Source organism: Rana temporaria, chromosome 3, assembly GCF_905171775.1.
Source record: "Rana temporaria chromosome 3, aRanTem1.1, whole genome shotgun sequence".
Classification (NCBI taxonomy): Eukaryota; Metazoa; Chordata; class Amphibia; order Anura; family Ranidae; genus Rana; species Rana temporaria.
The window spans coordinates 375,817,351-375,837,419 of NC_053491.1; the positions used below are offsets into that span (position 1 = coordinate 375,817,351).

General features: G+C 43.5%; 1 protein-coding gene across 1 annotated transcript in view; it reads right to left on the reverse strand.

Moving 5' to 3' along the window:
* The window catches only part of LOC120932824 (guanylyl cyclase inhibitory protein), a 28,391-nt gene extending 16,738 nt beyond the window's left edge, over positions 1–11,653 (reverse strand). Inside the window, exon 1 of the mRNA XM_040345578.1 lies at positions 11,560–11,653. Within this exon, the coding sequence (XP_040201512.1) occupies positions 11,560–11,627 (68 nt within the window). The 5' untranslated portion in view covers positions 11,628–11,653. The remainder of the gene's footprint in view (positions 1–11,559) is intronic.
* Positions 11,654–20,069: the final 8,416 nt, after the last annotated feature.

Consider the following 20,069-nt stretch of genomic DNA (forward strand, 5'->3'; position numbering starts at 1 on the left):
GTATCCCCCTTCCTGACCAGGTGAAATTTCAGCTTCTGGCACTGCGTCGCTTTAACTGACAATTGTGCGGTCATGCGACGTGGCTCCCAAACAAAATTGGCGTCCTTTTTTCCCCACAAATAGAGCTTTCTTTTGGTGGTATCACCTCTTTTTTGATCACCTTTTTTTGCGCCATAAACAAAAAAAGAGCGATTAATTTTTTTTACTAGTAATGGCGGCGAGCTGCGACGTTATGGCGGACACATCGGACACTTTTGACACATTTTTGGCGCCATTCACATTTATACTGCGATCAGTGCTATAAAAATGCACTGATTACTGTATAAATGTGACTGGCAGTGAAGGGGTTAACACTAGGGGGGCATGGAAGGGGTTAATGTATTCCCTGGGTGTGTTCTAACTGTGGGGGGAGGGGGGTGACTGGGGGAGGTGACCGATGCTGTGTCCCTATGTACAAGGGACACAGCATCGGTCTCCTGTCTCCCTGACAGGACGTGGATCTCTGTGTTTACACACAGAGCTCCACGTCTTGTCCCTGTAGCCGCCGATCGCGAGTGCCTGGCGGACATGCGCATCGGTATCTCAGGAATGCGGCGGGCACGCGCGCGCCGCCGGCGGCGCTCGCGCGCCCTCTAGTGGCCTGGAAGAGCGGAGGACGCATATATGCGTCCTGTCAGAGATTTAGAACCACCCTGCGGCTGCACATATTCGTACGGCCGTCGGGAAGTGGTTAAAGTTGAGAAGCGGGGGGGGGGCGCTGCCGACAGTGACATGTCACATTAAACATTAAAGGTTAAAGTTGAGAAGCTGGGGGAGGGGGTGTTCTGCTGCTTTAATGACATCTTACATATTAAAGTGAGAAGCGGGGGTTCTGACTTCTTACCTCTTCTCCCATGCAGCCAGCGAGTTGAGAAACGGGGTGAGGGGCCGAAAATGACTTCTCACCAGGCGGGGGCCTCTAGTAATAATAAAATAATATGGTTGCACAAGTGTGCACAACACCCTTAAACAAATACTTTATTGAAGCACCTTTTGATTTTATTACAGCACTCAGTCTTTTTGGGTATGAGCCTATAAGCATGGCACATCTTGACTTCGCAATATTTGCCCACTCTTCTTTTTAAAAACATTCCAAATCTGTCAGATTGTAAGGGCATCTCCTGTGCACAGCCCTCTTCAGATCGCCCCACAGATTTTTAATGAAATTCAGGTCAGGGCTTTGGCTGGGCCTTTCCAAAACTTTGGATGGAGCTCCGAAGTACAGCCATCACCATAATATTGCCCATGTTTTCGGAGCTCAAACTGCTGTCATGGACCGGTGTCAATGAACGTTTGGCTATATAATGTATTATGTAAACTAAAATACAAAACCCAAAAAAGGTTTTAAATCTAAAAAAGACTAAAGTAAAAACAGCCTAAAACCATTATAGATTCCCTGTAAAAGATATTTCTTCATAGCCTAAGTGCAGTTAAAATAAAATAAAGATCAGCACAATGGACGTAACTTGGAGTCAGTAGGTGTTTTCCTTGTGCTGATGCCTCTTCTGGTAGGAGAAATCCTCTTTCGTTCATGCCCCCCCCCCCTTCTTGCTGCCGTAATGCCGTAATGTGGCGGGGGCTTATAGAGCTAAGGGACTGTTACAGGCTGTCATCAAGAGAGCTTAACTACGCCTGCCCTTTCTGCCCAGCTGCTCCATTCATAGAAGCTGTACTACAGCTTCTATGAATGAAACATGATTTATGAATAGAGGGGGTGGAGCTATTAATCATCTGCCCATCCTTCATTGACAGAAGCTATAGAACGGCTTCTATAAATGTCAGAGCTGGACGGAAAGGGCGAGCACATTCCCAAAGTTTTTTTACTGCACTGGAAGATTAATGTGGCATAGTGGTGGGGAAACATGGATGGAGGAGGATTTCTACTAACAAAATCATCTACTAATCAGCACAAGGGACACATCCTACTGACTGTAAGTTATTTCAAGTGTGCTGATTTTTCAGCTTTTTGGTTTGGATGCACTTAGGCCCCTTTCACACTGAGGCGTACTTCAGGCATTTTAGCGATAAAAATAGCGCATAAATAGAGCCTGAAATAATCCCGAGGGCTTTCACACTGAAGCGATGCGCTGGCAGGAGGAAAAAAAATCTCCTGCAAGCAGCATCTTTGGAGCGGTATAGGAGCGGGGTGTTGACCGCTCCTATACCGCTCCTTCCCATTGAAATCAATGGGAAACCGCGGTAATACCGCCAGCAATGCGCCTCTGCATAGGCGCATTGTCGGCGGTATTAACCCTTTTTCGTCCGCTAGCGGGGGTTAAAACTGCACCGCTAGCGGCCGAATATTGCGATAAATACAACGGTATCGCGCAGCTATACCGCCACCGCACCTCACATGCCCAGTGTGAAAGGGGCCTTATGCTTTAACACATGATGGTGTTAACACATGTAAAAATGTAGTTCCTAATTTCTAGTAAGTGTAAAATATAACTCACCCTGCTGTTTGCCAGTCAAGCCAAAACTAATATTTCATTGCCTGGAATGCAGAAGAGATCCCACATGGGCTCCACAGGAGTTCTCTCTGACCACACCCTTACCCGCATGTTGGGACCATTATCAGTAGGACTGACCACCAAACCATGTTATTGTTTCATTTTACATTAGGGACATTGCTGGAGGAGGCCAAACCATTAATTCCTTAGGGTGATCTCACGGGGGGAGTTTCCTGTCCATATAACCAATACCATATTGGTTTACCCTAGTCTTGAATGAATGAATGAATGAATGACTTGTATAGCGCAACGCATGCGAACTGAATCGCCTCTGGTCTTATAGTAGTTGTAAACCTTTACATATACTCAATGAAGTGACTAGCCTCAGGTAATACACAGAGATTAAACAAATCCCCCTACATAATTTGTACCTGTTTATCTGCAGCGACCTCTTCTCTACAACCATGCAGAATGTATACAGACGTGCATAATTTATACAGCTTGTCTGAGTTTTCAGAAAGCCGGGGGTGAGGAGCTTAAGTTACACTCTATAAAGCTCAGTGAGGGGAACTCTGAGAGCTGATTGAAGGAAAGGGACACACACCTTCACATAGCACACAGGAACAAAGCTGAGGCTGTCAATCACAGGAGCATACTCTGTTACCTTTTTTCTCTTTTGACAGGAAAACCTGTCAAAAGTGACTCATGTTGCTAGCAAAGGAATGAGGCAGCAGACAGAAATTACACTTAGTGCTCTGGACTGAGACAGGCACACAGAAGGATATGCTTTGTTCATATTTCATGTCAGCGTTTTACAACCACTTTAAAGTATAAGATATGGATAGAGTGGAGAAGAGTGAGAACACCTGTCAGGTTTTTATTGCTGTCAATGTCCCATTAGGGAGATTTACTATTTTATTGTCCTAAACATCAATTTCACTGGGTATGAGGGTGAATCCAAAAGTTGGACTCGCCACCAGAACATAAACAGAGGGGAAATCTTCCAATTGAGTCATCTTTCCATGACGACTGTCAAAGTGGGGACTTCCCTCAAATTTCAATGATATCCTCTCACTTCCTGTTGAGTCTACAGGACAGGAAGTGAAGGGAAATCTCCTTAATAAAACACTGATATCAAGATTGCAAAAAACTCATAGTAGTTTTAACCCTCCCCCACTCTATCCAAACTAAAATATAAAGGCTTTATATATACTTTAACACTTTACCTGAGCTTAAATTCTTCCAGCTTTGTAGTGCATTCACACATGCAGATAATGCACCTCTAATGTGCTTAAAGATGTACAAGTCCCTATTTTTAATACATCGCACCATGTTGCCGTGCATTGCTGCATGCTACAAGGCAAGTGTGTTGCCTTTGGGATGCGTTGCATTGGGGTGCGGTTCAAAATGAATGACACTGGCATGCAGCAACATATATTATGTTACTGCAACACAGAATTGTGAATGGACCCTAATGTATATGTAACCTCAATTACTAAATTCTGATTGATTTTAGTGATTTGTGATCACTATGGATAGAATTTACCTGCTGAGCTGGAATTTACTACACGTAGCAATCAACCACACCTAAATCAACCACACCAACAAAGATGTTGTCTATTTCATCCAGTTCTCTTCTTCTGTGAATTTCTTTCTACAGCCTTATAACGGACTACCTATTTGGGATCAGTTCCAGCCATCTTGGAGTTCTTTCACACGTGCTTCTTATCTACACCTCCTTATGACCACATTCTGATTTCCTTCTTACTTGTATCTGACTCCATTCCAACTTGCATCTGACCTCCTTCTGAACACATTCTAAGTTCCTTCTTACTTGTATCTGACCCCTTTCTGATCTCATTCGGATTTGTATCTGACAGTCTTCTGACCACATACTGATCTCCTTCTTACTTGTATCTGACCCCTTTCTGATCTCCTTCTTACTTGTATCTGACCCCTTTCTGATCCCCTTCTTACTTGTATCTGACCCCTTTATGATCTCCTTCTTACTTGTATCTGACCCCTTTCTGATCTCCTTCTTACTTGTATCTGACCCCTTTCTGATCCCCTTCTTACTTGTATCTGACCCCTTTCTGATCTCCTTCTTACTTGTATCTGACCCCTTTCTGATCTCCTTCTTACTTGTATCTGACCCCTTTCTGATCTCCTTCTTACTTGTATCTGACCCCTTTCTGATCTCCTTCTTACTTGTATCTGACCCCTTTCTGATCTCCTTCTTACTTGTGTCTGACCCCTTTCTGGTCTCCTTCTTACTTGTGTCTGACCCCTTTCTGGTCTCCTTCTTACTTGTATCTGACCCCTTTCTGATCTCCTTCTTACTTGTATCTGACCCCTTTCTGATCTCCTTCTTACTTGTATCTGACCCCTTTCTGGTCTCCTTCTTACTTGTATCTGACCCCTTTCTGATCTCCTTCTTACTTGTATCTGACCCCTTTCTGATCTCCCTCTTACTTGTATCTGACCCCTTTCTGATCTTCTTCTTACTTGTATCTGACCCCTTTCTGATCTCCTTCTTACTTGTATCTGACCCCTTTCTGATCTCCTTCTTACTTGTATCTGACCCCTTTCTGATCTCCTTCTTACTTGTATCTGACCCCTTTCTGATCTCCTTCTTACTTGTATCTGACCCCTTTCTGATCTCCTTCTTACTTGTATCTGACCCCTTTCTGATCTCCTTCTTACTTGTATCTGACCCCTTTCTGATCTCCTTCTTACTTGTGTCTGACCCCTTTCTGGTCTCCTTCTTACTTGTGTCTGACCCCTTTCTGGTCTCCTTCTTACTTGTATCTGACCCCTTTCTGATCTCCTTCTTACTTGTATCTGACCCCTTTCTGATCTCCTTCTTACTTGTATCTGACCCCTTTCTGGTCTCCTTCTTACTTGTATCTGACCCCTTTCTGATCTCCTTCTTACTTGTATCTGACCCCTTTCTGATCTCCCTCTTACTTGTATCTGACCCCTTTCTGATCTTCTTCTTACTTGTATCTGACCCCTTTCTGATCTCCTTCTTACTTGTATCTGACCCCTTTCTGATCTCCCTCTTACTTGTATCTGACCCCTTTCTGATCTCCTTCTTACTTGTATCTGACCCCTTTCTGATCTCCTTCTTACTTGTGTCTGACCCCTTTCTGGTCTCCTTCTGACTTGTATCTGACCCCTTTCTGATCTCCTTTTTACTTGTGTCTGACCCCTTTCTGGTCTCCTTCTTACTTGTATCTGACCCCTTTCTGATCTCCTTCTTACTTGTATCTGGCCCCTTTCTGATCCCCTTCTTACTTGTATCTGACCCCTTTCTGATCTCCTTCTTACTTGTATCTGACCCCTTTCTGATGTCCTTCTTACTTGTATCTGACCCCTTTCTTATCTCCTTCTTACTTGTATCTGACCCCCTTCTGGCCTGATTCTGACTTGCATCTGACCTCCTTCTGACCACATTCTGATCTCCATCTTACTTATATCAGACCTCTTTCTGATCCCATTCAGGCTTGCATCTAACCTCCATCTGAGCACATGTGGATTTCCTTCTGACTGGATTCTGACCCCTTTCTGCTCTGTTTCTGACTTGCATCTGACCTTCTTCTGAGCACATTCTGATCTCCTATTGACTTGATTCTGACCTGATTTCATTCTGGCTTGCATCTGACATCCTTCTGAACACATTTTGATATCCTTCTGACTTGATTCTGACCCCTTTCTGATCTCATTCTGACGTGTATCTGACCTCCTTCTGAGCACATTCTGATCTCCTACTGACTTGTGTCTGACTCCTTTCTGACTGTTGCATCTGGCCTCCTTCTGAATACATTTTTATGCTTTCTTAATTTTGCTAAAAAATTAGGTAGTTTATAGTACAGGTGAATCCATGTATACACGTACAATACACAAAGACTGGAAGTGTAAAAATATTTAGGATCTGAATACAGATGGTCAAAATGCATTACAAAACAGTAAATATAAACAAGGCATCATGGTAACAGACAAGCATGGTACAGTAGGCTTCCAGGTACATCGAACAGTAACAATATCAGTTTCAGAGATATAGAAAAGACATGGGTAACAAAATTACAGATTCTTACTTTTATATATAAGGGGCTGAACTCTGAAGCGAGAATGGGGAAAAACTCATCCTCACACATATTAAAGAGAAGTGGGTCAATAGGTGTTTTCAACTGGTCCGTGGGGGTGGGCTTAGCACCCCTAATACAGAGTAAAAAGAGAGACAGAGAATAGGAGAGGGTATGGAGGGAAGAAACGGGCAAAGTACTGCCAGGTAGGAAATCCATCCCCCCATGCCAAGAGGATGGGGGGGAAAACTCATCCTCACACATATTAAAGAGAAGTGGGTCAATAGGTGTTTTCAACTGGTCCGTGGGGGTGGGGTTAGCACCCCTAATACAGAGTAAAAGAGAGACAGAGAATAGGAGAGGGTATGGAGGGAAGAAAGAGGCAAAGTACTGCCAGGTAGAAAATCCATCCCCCCATGCCAAGAGGAGTGCCAAAAGTAGACAAGGCATTGTCATATAAAGTCCAAACCCTGCCCCCGTCACCAAAGGTGAGTACTCAGAAATTGAAGATTTCACCCTGGGAGCAGCAATTTAAATTGTATCTGTGGCAGGTAAGGATGAGCCGAACACCCCCCTGTTCGGTTCGCACCAGAACTTGCGAACACACCAAATGTTCGTGTGAACTTTAGAACCCTGTTAAAGTCTATGGTACTCGAACATTTTAAATCTAAAGTGCTAATTTTAAAGGCTAATATGCAAGTTATTGTCCTAAAAAGTGTTTGGGGACCTGGGTCCTGTCCCAGGGGACATGTATCAATGCAAAAAAAAGTTTTAAAAACGGACGTTTTTTCGGGAGCAGTGAATTTAATAATGCTAAAAGTGAAACAATAAAAGTGAAATATTACTTTCAATTTCGTACCTAGGGGGGGGGGGGTGTAAAGTTAGCATGTGAAAAAGCGCATGTTTCCCGTACATAGAACTGTCTCTGCACAAAGTTTCATTTCTGAAAGGAAAAAAAGTCTTTTAAAACCGGACTTGCGGCAATAATGAATTGTCGGCTCTGGCAATTCAGAGAGGATTCATTCATAAAATAAAAAAAAAATAGCGTGGGGGTCCCCCAAAATTCCATTTCCAGGTCCTTCAGGTCTGTTATGGATATCAAGGGGAACCCCACCGTCAATTAAAAAAAAATGACGTGGGGTTCCCCCCAAATATCCATTCCAGACCCTTCAGGTCTGGTGTGGATTTTAAGGGGAACTCCACCCCAAATTTAAAAAAAAATGGCGTGGAGCTCCCCCAAAAATTCACATCAGACCCCTTATCCGAGCACGTTAACCTGGCCTGCTGCAGAAAAGAGGAGGGGACAGAGTGCGGCCCCCCCTCTCCTGAACCGTACCAGGCCACATGCCCTCAACATGGGGAGGATGTCCCCATGTTGATGGGGACAAGGGCCTCATCCCCACAACCCTTGCCCGGTGGTTGTGGGGGTCTGCGGGCGGGGGGCTTATCAGAATCTGGAGGACCCCTTTAACAAAGGGGAGCCCCAGATCCTGCCCCCCCTATGTGAATTGGTAAAGGGGTACATTGTACCTCTACCAATTCACTAAGGAAGTGTAAATAGTTGGAAAAAACACACACACACACACCGTAGAAAAAAGTCCTTTATTAATAAGAAAAAAAATCCAGCGGTGGTAATCTATTCAGTCCCAGCTCCCTGCTCCAACGTTGTCTGTATCCAGCGATGGGTGATCTCCGGTCCAGCGATGAGAAGATCCATCCATCCAGAGCGTAGCTGGAGCTATGACATTTCTTATATAGGGGAGCCCGGGCCACCCGTCACGTGCCCACGCACCCTCTGCTATGTCACTGGGAAAGCCCAGTCTTCCCCCTTGCGTCAGACGGGCGGGGTCGCGTGACGGGTGGCTCCGCCTCCCCTATAGAAATGTCAAAGCTCCAGCCGTGTCATTCCGCTGGGCTGTGTCCGGCGGAGAGAGGAGGTCGGCATGGCTGCGCTTTGGATGGATGGATCTTCTCATCGCTGGACCGGAGATCACCCGTCGCTGGATACAGACAACGTTGGAGCAGGGAACTGGGACCGAGTGGATTACCACCGCTGGATTTTTAAAAAAAATTTTTTTATTAATAAAGGACTTTTTTCTACGGTGTGTGTGTGTGTTTTTTCCAACTATTTACACTTCCTTCGTGAAATGGTAGGGGTACAATGTACCCCATTACCAATTCACATAGGGGGGCAGGATCTGGGGGTCCCCTTTGTTAAAGGGGTCTTCCAGATTCTGATGAGCCCCCCGCCTGCAGACCCCCACAACTACCGGGCAAGGGTTGTGGGGATGAGGCCCTTGTCCCCATCAACATGGTTGAGGGCATGTGGCCTGGTACGGTTCAGGAGAGGGGGGTGCACTCTGTCCCCCCTTCTTTTCTGCGGCCGACCAGTTTAACGTGCTCGGATAAGTTGTCTGGTGTGGATTTTTGGGGGAACTCCACGCCATTTTTTTTTAATTTGTGGTGGAGTTCCCCTTAAAATCCACACCAGACCTGAAGGGTCTGGAATGGATATTTGGGGGAACCCCACGTAATTTTTTTTAAATTGACGGCGGGGTTCCCCTTAATATCCATACCAGACCTGAAGGGCCTGGTAATGGAATTTGGGGGGACCCCCACGCTATTTTTTTTTTTTTAATGAATGAATCCTCTGAATTGCCAGAGCTGACAATTCATTATTGCCGCAAGTCCGGTTTTAAAAGACTTTTTTTCCTTTCAGAAATGACACTTTGTGCAGAGACAGTTCTATGTACGGGAAACATGCGATATTTCACATAACTTTACACCCCCCTAGGTACGAAATTTAAAGTAATATTTCACTTTTATTGTTTCACTTTTAGCATTATTAAATTCACTGCTCCCGAAAAAACAGCTGTTTTTAAAACTTTTCTTTGCATTGATACAGGTCCCCTGGGACAGGACCCAGGTCCCCAAACACTTTTTAGGACAATAAATTGCATATTAGCCTTTAAAATTAGCACTTTAGATTTCTCCTACAGACTTTAACAGGGTGTTTCCGCGGCTTTTAGAATTTGCCGCGAACACCCCTAATTGTTCGTTGTTCGCTGAACAGGCGAACAGGCAATGTTCGAGTCGAACATGAGTTCGACTCGAACTCGAAGCTCATCCCTAGTGGCAGGGGAACTCCTACCAGTAATACCAGGTGGTCCTGAACTTAATCATGTGTACCTTTAGTTGAGATGGTCAGATCTTCCATTTGTCTGATGTCCTCAGCTCGGTGTAGCCATCATTCTGACCAAATTCTGATAGCCTTCTGACTTATATCTGATACCTTTCTGACTTCATTGTGACTTACATCTGACTTTCTTCTAGCCACATTCTGATCTAATTCTGATTTGTATCTGACCTCATTCTGACTTGCATTTTACCTCCTTCTGACCTCATTCTGACTTGCATTAGACCTCCTTCTGACCACATTCTGATTCCTTTTGACTTGTATCTGACCTCCTTCTGACCACATTCTGATTTCCTTTTGACTTGTAGCGGACCTCCTTCTGACCACATTCTGATTTCCTTTTGACTTGTAGCGGACCTCCTTTCTGATCACATTCTGATTTTCTTCTGACTTGTATCAAACCCCCTTCTGTAATCATTCTGACTTCATCTGACTTCCTTATGACCTTCAGTTAAAGCGGATCTCCACTCTAAAGTGGAGTCCCGCTGATCGGCACCCTCCCCCCCTCCGGTGTCACATTTGACACCTTTCAGGGGGGAGGGGGGTGCAGATACCTGTCTACAGACAGGTATCTGCACCCACTTCCGGCCCTACGATACGGGCAAAGCTGTTTAACACCCCATTCACACTTGTGCAACTTGTCATTCCACTTTGGATCTCAAAGTTGCTTGACAAGTCATACCCCACGTTTTCCAATGATAGCCATTCAAATAAGTTGCAGCAACTTCAACGTAGTTAATGCACTACTTTGGTCCTGCAACTTGAGTGTCATAGATGTCAAAGTTTGCCCTCAAAAATTGCATGAAAGTTGTACCTGAATATTTTACAACCAACAGTGGTGCAACAGTAAGTCCGACTTTGCCGAGGGACAAAAAGTCACATCCAAGTCGCACAAATCCAAAGTTGTGTCAAAGTTGCACCAAAGTTGCACTCCAAAGTTGCAGGACTTAGGAGTTGTGCAAATGTGACTGGAGCGTTACATTTGGTAGTTCCAGTGACTTGTATTGAGCAAAAAGCAGGCCTGACAGCAAGAAAGCTCAAGTATACAACATTTTTTGTTGGAAGAAAGAAAGAGCATCTTGATAAACATTATAAACACTCAAAATACAGACAGAAATTATGCTGCCCTATTTGAGATCCCACCCACATATATGCATAAAGAATTAAACTTAACAGTTAATACTTATTAATTATATTAATAATAAATATGATTAATTATCAGTTAATGTTAAGTCAGTACTAAAAAGGGACACAGTGACACAAATGAAGATGTTTTCTGTTAACAATTAAGAAGTTCAGTAGAGGTTCATCTCCATAACATAGGGTGGGCATACCCTACATAGAGAGACACAGAGACATACAGAAGCATAAAGAGAACTGGAAACACTCACTGCTCAGTGCTCACTGGATTTCCAGTAGAATCAAGTTTTTTTGCACTTAACAAACAGATATAAAAAAGCTTTCATTAGAAAATTTAACAGAACTAAAGGGAATTATTAGGGTTTGCTTAGACTTTAAGGGCTGCCCTGCCGCTCCAATCTTTATAGCAAAGGCAGGCCCTCTAGAGATATTAAATATGTTTTTTGCCAAATCCTATTGGTATCTGCAAAACTTACTGTGTAGCCAGGCATTTTTTAGGACTCCTGTGCCTGTAGCCCCAAAATGTGTAGTTACACTCTTTTCCTATTATAAACGTCTGTGTAGAAGATACATCCCTCATCTGCCATCTTCAATTCGGCTTTGTTATCAAAGTTTACAAACACCAGACAAAATGTATACAAAAAATTACCTATACCATTCATGCAGTTCCAGGACGTAGGCACCACCTCTATGTGGCATAGAAGCCACTTGACCCATGACTGAGCGACATCGGGAAACCAGACTGCGCCTGGCAGCAGAATTTATATAAGGTGAAAGATTAAGAGACCGTCATCTGCCAAATGACATTACAAGTATTTAATCTGCTCAGACTCAATGCCCTGGGCCTAATGTGATTACATCTCCTATAATTCACTTTAACCACAACACAGCCCTGCCTGAACCCTCCTGGCTGCCAAACACGGCTGAACGTTGAGGATAAACGTTATGTATATTAATACAGCAAGCTTAGATGTCCTTTTTTTTAAAAATACACCCCAATATCTCTGTGTCCAGAAATGTCTCAGAATCAGGGCCAGTGCAAGGATTTTTGCCAACTCAGGCAAAGGTGCATTTTTCCGACCGCCCCCACCGACACTCACATGCGCACACACGCAACAGTCGTCAATAAATGATTTCCCTCCACAGGTTTTCAGTGAATCGAATCCCCTGTATATCCACTTTGTGCTGCAGTTGGGGGGATGTTTGGGACAATTGGGGAGAGAGGGACTACTTGGGATACATGAGAGGAGAGGAGAAACATTTGGGATACGTGGGAGGACAGGGGGGACATTTGGGATAAGTTGCGGGACAGGAGGGACATTGGGGATAAGTGAAAGGAGAGGAGGGGTATTGTGGATAAGTGGGGGGGGGGGGGGAGGGACATTTTGAATAAGTAAGAGGGGAGAAGAAACATTTAGGATAAGTGGGATAATGGGGATAAGTGGGGGGACAGAGGAACATTGGGGGAACAGGAGGGACATTGTGGATAAGTGGGGGGACAGGAGGGATGGAAGGGACATTAAGGATAAGTGAGGGGACAGGAGGGACATTGAGGGGACAGGAGGGACATTGAGGGGACATCAAGGGGACAGGAGGGACATTGAGGGGACAGGAGGGACATCGAGTGGACAGGAGGAACATTAGGGATAAGTGGGGGGACAGGAGGGACATCGAGGGGACAGGAGGGTAATTGGAGGGATGGGAGGGACATTGAGGATGAGTGAGGGGACAGGAGGGATATTGGGTGGAGGAGGGGAGGGACATTGAGGATAAGTGGGAGGAGGGGAGGGACATTTGGGATAAGTTAGAGGAGAGGAGGGACATTAGGGATAAGTGGGAGGACTGGAGAGGCATTAGGGATAAGTGGGAGGAGAGGAGAGGCATTAGGGATAAGTGGGAGGAGAGGAGGGGCATTAGGGATAGGTGGGAGGGGAGGAGAGGCATTAGAGATAAGTGGGAGGAGAGGGGGGCATTAGGGATAAGTGGAAGGAGAGGAGGGCATTAGTGATTAGTGGGAGGAGAGGAGGGGCATTAGGGATTGGTGAGAGGAGAGGCATTTGGGATAAGTGAGAGGAGAGGAGGGGCATTTGGAATAAGTGGGAGGAGAGGCATTAGTGATAAGTGGAAGTAGAGGAGAGGCATTAGGGGTAAGTGGAGGGACATTGGGGTGACAGGAGGAACATTGAGGAGGGGGAGACCTTGATGCTCTGTGTATGTGTATGTACAATCCGTTTCACATACCACAGCTCACTTGGTCAGGCAGCCGCAGATCCGATTCCCTGGAGATGTCATTTAATTGCATGCGGGGACCGGGGTAGAGCTGGCGCCGCAGCGCCGGAGTGGCTGCCACAACGTAGAAAGGGGAAATCATCCCCTTTGCGACCTCCGACAGCCTGTTTCAGTTTATTCGTTGTTTTCATTAAATTGAATGCTCAAAAAATGTTTTGTCTCACTCTCATTTCTTCTTGTTGCATGTTGAAGCTCTACTTGGAACCTTGTTAAGATCCAACAATGTAAAATATGATTTTTTGCAATTTTTCAAGTGATCTTAAACTTTTGATCAGGACTGTATATCTATATATATATATATATATATGTATATATATATATATATATATATATATATATATATATATATATATATATATATATATATATATTTATATATATTTATATATATATGTAACAGAACCCCAAATGGGACAGGGGTTAATGATGTTTAAGATATTCTATTCCCGACCCAAGACAGCTATCGACACTCCTCAATCCGGTGAACACGACCCATACAAATTCCCCCATTAAGGAGACACACACAGCTCTCTATGAAGTTCAAGCAGGTCTGACAATCTTTACTGAGACAGCGGGCTCTTATATACACAAAAAGAATACTGCAGTAATCAAATGAACAATGACCCAACTCCACCCACAACATTATACAGTGGTTCCTAACGAGCCCCCTCAATACACATCTTTTAGTCAGACATTCTGACACCAACTCTGACATAATTTACTTGAGCTAATTAATCATTTACCCAGACAAGGTGACTCCGAGACATGACCCCTCAAGGTAGACATCCCGCCTCCTATCACCTGCTATACAATACACATTATCTTAGTAGACATAATTTACATGAGCTAATTAACTACAGCTGATAAGTCAGACATCTGACCTTTAGACTGTCTGTTAACTTGCAATACACATTTATCATCAATAGCCCTTCACACAATACAGGGTCAATTAGCACCACACAATGGAAGATACTTCAGAAGCCATACTAGATTCATTTACATCACAACAGACGACATTAACACCTAACAGTCTGTGTTCCCACATTGAATGAGTCACTCTTTCAATTAACCTGTTGAGTTCAGAATCAACAACCTGTAAATAGTTCTTCCAGATCTCCTGGGATATATTGTGAATTACAGACCCATGTTAAAGCAATCCAAGATATATCCATTATTTCCTGGCTCATACTTTGTAAGAGCTTCTGGATTCCATATATATAGTATATATGTATTTGGTTATGATGTATATTATGCTCAATGCATCAATAATGTTATTGGTCCCCGTTTGAATATATGCAATGAAACATAATTCTAATGTATGAAAAAATATCTGTTTGTACAGTGAGACCTGTTCCTTTTCTTTTCTTTTCCCCTTTGTGTTTCCTGAAGAAGTGGACTAGTGAAACGAATTGACGCACAGGGGCTCACTTACCTAAAATCATGTAACCGCAACAACAGTGGCCTTACTCCAGGGGTGCCCAACCTTTTGAAGAGCTTTTTTACGTCGTCTCTAGTCGGCTTTTTTCGGCATATACTTAATTTGGTGGCTTACTCAATGTTAAGTATGGCCGTCGTTCCCGCGTATAATTAAAAAAAAAAATTTGTTTGCGTAAGTCGTCCGTGAATCGGGATGGACGTAATTTACGTCCAAGTCAAAACAATGACGTCCTTGCGACGTCATTTAGCGCAATGCACGGCGGGAAATTTTAGGGACGGCGCATGCGCAGTTCGTTTGGCGCGGGGACACGCTTCATTTAAATGAAACACGCCCCCGATTTGAATTACGCACAGTTACGCCGCGAGAGATAGACTACGCCGCCGTAACTTACGGCGCAAATTCTTTCAGGATTCGAACCAAATAGAAGTAAGTTACGGCGGCGTAGCGTATCTCAGATACGCTGCGCCGGGGCAGATCTTTGTGGATCTGCCCCTGTGATTTTAGTAATAAACTTACACTTAATGTGGAGGTTCACCTGGAAATGTTAATTTTTAACATTAGATTGATGCTCATTTTGTGAAGGGGAATCGGGTAGTTTTTTTAAAATCGAAGCAGTACTTACCGTTTTAGAGAGCGATCTTCTCCGCCGCTTCCGGGTATGGGCTGCGGGACTGGGCGTTCCTATTTGATTGACAGTCTTCCGACAGGCTTCCGACGGTCGCATCTATCGCGTCACGATTTTCCGAAAGTAGCCGAACGTCGGTGCGCAGGCGCCGTATAGAGCCGCACCGACGTTCGGCTTCTTTCGGCTACTCGTGACGCGATAGATGCGACCGTCGGAAGCCTGTCGGAAGACTGTCAATCAAATAGGAACGCCCAGTCCCGAAGACCATACCCGGAAGCGGCGGAGAAGATCGCTCTCTAAAACGGTAAGTACTGCTTAGTTTTTAAAACAACTAGCCGATTCCCCTTGACAAAATGAGCCTCAATCTAATGTTAAAAAAAAAAATTCGGGTGAACTCCCGCTTTAATAACAGTATTCTATTCTATTGTATTCCATCCCAGAGAAGGAGGTCATGGGCCACATCAGAAGGCTCCGCAGGCCACATGTGGCCCCCGGGCCACTGGTTGGGCACCCCTGCCTTACTCCTTGTATATATGAAAACATGTTTTTAGCTGGTATCGTTCTATATATATTTTTTGGTTTATATCTTTGTCTATAAATACAATTTTTGATCGTATATACATATTGTGATCCAACTTGCCTTTCAAGTTCGACCTAGTGGTTTTTCTCCCCCTTTGTTTTGAAGTCTTGTATAGTTATTGATGTAGCAAGGGAGTGGTTCTAGGTATTGTATCAATATAAATACAAATAACACTAAATTAAATAAACTAAACTGTCATAAATACACTATTTACCAAAAAAAAAAAAAAACTCTTGAGGGAATTTTTTTTTTTTTTTTTAATTGAGAGTTTCCACCTTGGAAAGGTTATTTTTGCAGCAAATTTGTACAAAATGATTCTCATTTCTATTTGTCATTGCTCTGGATTGGCTTCCTGATAGTAACAACAGCAGGCCATACCTGTCCAATGTGTGTTGGCACCCAGCATGATTGTTTGCAGTCTCCACTAGGTTAGTATGTGACTGTGTGACAAGGCAGGAGCTAGAGCTGCACGATTCTGGACAAAATGAGAATCACGATTCTTTTGCTTAGACTAAAGAACACGATTCTCTCACGATTCTCAAAAACTGAATGCCAGAACCCCCCCCCCCCCCCAAATAAATAAATAAACCTGTGATTTATCTGAAAATATGAATATATAAAAAACAGACCAGTGATATGTCTATAATGTTAAAGACCATATAACTCCTATGAAAAAAGCAGAATCAAACTTTGATTCTGCCTTTTTCATAGGAGTTATATGGTCTTTAACATTATAGACATATCACTGGTCTCTTTTTTTATACATCAGAAGCAGTACCGCCAGCAACCATTGGGTGGCGCATGGATACACACAGTTGTACAGAACTGTGAGAAAGATTAATACATCAGAAGCAGTCCCGCCGGCAACCACTGGGTGGCGCATGGATACACACTACAGTTGTACAGATCTGCAAGAGAAGCCCAGGCATCCATCCAGCAGTGCAGGCTGCTGACGTCGGTTCCGATATCGGCGCCATTTGCGTTCCACGCTGGTTACGTGGAACCGGCCGTGAAACAGAAGAATCGTGGGTCATCGAGCGGGGAGATCGTGCGTGGGGAGAATCGGGATTGCAAATTCTCTTCGCGATTAATCGTGCAGCTCTAGCAGGAGCACAATTGAGAGGTGCTTGTCACCCAATAAGAGGAAAGATCACAATGTATTGTTTTGATTAAAGCTGTAGATTTTAAAAACACGAAGAAATGGAAGAGCATCACCCCTCCAACTAGATCACATTGGCTAGCCAGGATAATGGAAATTCAACAAATGGAGAACCTTACTATGGTGCTGAAAGAGCAAGATGAGAAATATTGTAAAGTCTGGACCCTATATTTTATTTATAAGGAACAGTCCACCCTAGCCCCTCAGCAGCAACTTCTTTCCTAACCTGTCCCAGAGAGCTCTTCCAACATGCAAGGAGGGGCGACTGGGTTCATTCTACCCTCCTTTCTTTTCCTCTGACCCCCATTTCTTTCTTTTTTCTTCTCTCCCTATCTTCCATTTCTACCTTGTTTCTGTGAAAATAAAGAATGATAAAAAAAAAAAGGCCAAGAATAATTTTTTGAATCATATTAATACAATACAGTGCCTTGATAAAATATTCATACCCCTTGAAATGTACCAAAAAACTTAAATTATTGAGATTTTATGTGATAGACCAACACAAAGTGGCATATAATTGTGAATTGGAAGGAAAATTATAAATGGTTTTCAATTTTTTTTACAAATAAATATCTGAAAAGTTTGGTGTGCATTTGTATTCAGCCCCTTTACTCTTCTACCCTAACTAAAATAAATTGCCTTCAGAAGTCACCTAATTAGTAAATAGAGTCCACCTGTGTGTGATTTAATCTCAGTATAAATACAGATGTTCTGTGAAGCCCTCAGAGGTTTGTTAGAGGACCTTGGTAAACAAACAGCATAATGAAGGCCAAGGAACACACCAGACAGGTCAGGGATAAAGTTGTGGAGAAGTTTAAAGCAGGGTTAGGTTATAAAAAAATATCCCAAACTTTGAACATCTCATGGAGCACTGTTCAATCCATCATCTGAAAATGGAAAGAGTATGGCACAACTGCAAACCTACCAAGACATGACTGTCCACCTAAACTGACAGGTCCAATTAAGAATCTGTGGCAAGACTTGAATACGAATGCATGCCACACTTTTCAGATATTTATTTGTGAAAAATTTGCAATACCATTTATCATTTTCTTTCCACTTCACAATTATGTGCCACTTTGTGATGGTCTATCACATAAAATCTCAATAAAATACATTTAAGTTTTTGGATGTAACATGACAAAATGTGGAAAATGTCAAGGGGTATGAATACTTTTTCATGGCACTGTATGTGTGTATAAGATTTTATAATTAACATAACTATAGGCCGATATGAAAAACACCAGTTATCGCAGTTCTGCATTAAACAAAAAATTATTACACATATTTTAAAATGCAACTTGTGTAATTATCTGACTTTGACCTTATTGCGGCTTTCTGTAATGCTTTGTACAGAAGAACGCAGACTAGGAGAAGGAGAGGCAGCATTAGGAGGTTATCAGGTTTGCTGGATATAAGTTGACAAAGAACATGTCCCCGATAAGCCCCCTGCCCACAGACCCCGACAACCAAAGCTTGGCACTTTTTTTTGTATTCAGCTGCCAGCGGGGAAACCCATTGACAGCTGATGATTCATCGGTTGTTAAAGGGGTTGTAAAGTCAGGTTTTTTATCTTAATGCATTCTATGCATTAAGATAAAACGCCTTCTGTGTGCAGCAGCCCCTCTCAGCCCCCCTAATACGTACCAGAGCCCCATCTCTGTCCAGTGATGTCCACAAGTGTCTTGGCCGTCTGGGAATCTCCCTCCTAATTGGCTGAGATGCAGCAGTGGCGCTATTGGCTCCTGCTGCTGTCAATCAAAGTTAGCCAATCAGGAGAGAGAGGGGGTGGGGCCGAACCACAGCTCTGTATCTGAATGGACACACAGAGCTGCAGCTCGACTAGGGTGCCCCCATAGGAAGCTGCTTGATGTGGGGGCACTCAACAGGAGGGAGGAGCCAGGAGAGCCGAAGAGGGACCCGAGAAGAAGAGGATCGGGGCTTCTCTGTGCAAATCCACTGCAACAGAGCAGGTAAATATAACATGTTTGTTATAGAATAAAAAACAAGACTTTACAACCACTTTATGGATGCCGTGGCTGGCTTCCTGGCTCCTGTCCCTTTACGATCAGATTATACTGCGCCTTGATTAGACAAAGGTTTGCCCAATCAGGGCACAGAATACACTGTGCAGCACATAGTGCGTTGCAGGTGTTTGGCGGGGTGTACAACCTGTTCGGGGTGTTCAATAAACAGGCCTGTTCGGCCCAAATTCATGCGAAGGCCAAACCCTTCCCCAACACTAATTGCGGTCGCTTGCATGTAATTGCTCAAGTAGTAATTACTAATTAGCTTTAAATTATCATTTGCAGGTAATTGCTTGATTAACTATTACATATGAGCAGCTGTGGTTAGCTGCAGGAGCTGTCAGCATCCCATTGCTTTTAATAAGGTTTCACAAGTGTGAACGGGGCCTAGGATAGGAAGTGCATTACTGGCAGGATCACCAGATGAAAATAAAGGGAAAAGAAGGAAAAAAGAACAAATGCAACCACCACATCTAAGGACTGTAAGTTGCAATAGTTTACATTTTTGTCCTTTAGACACACTTTATGTTTTAAATAATACATTACAGATTTCTGATGATGATATCACTGTGTGTAAAATAAGGTATGTAATGAAAATGGAAAGGTTTTATTTAGATGTAGCGCCCTGGGGTTTATTAAGGGATGCTCCTCACAAATTTACCTGCCAGGAGTAGTTAGATAACAGTCACCACCGTTTACGATATTCCCATTCCATCAACCCACGACTGCTTATCTGACACTCCACAATCTAGCAGACATCAAACACGATCCATCCCATTTCCCAAATAACCGAGACACAAGCTCTAGTTACTGGTTTCAAAATGTATGAACACTTTTAATGGTATCTTAGCTTTCTTATATACAGTACAGCATGTTTCAGTTAATCACAGGGACAAAGAACTCTCCACCCACACATCACACAATGGGGCTTCAATCACATTCTTTTAGACAATGACATTCAGTTGAGTTAATTATCCCCCAGACGTCCCGTCTCCGCATTAGAGGGGTTAATTACTACAGCTTGACAAGTCACATTCCACA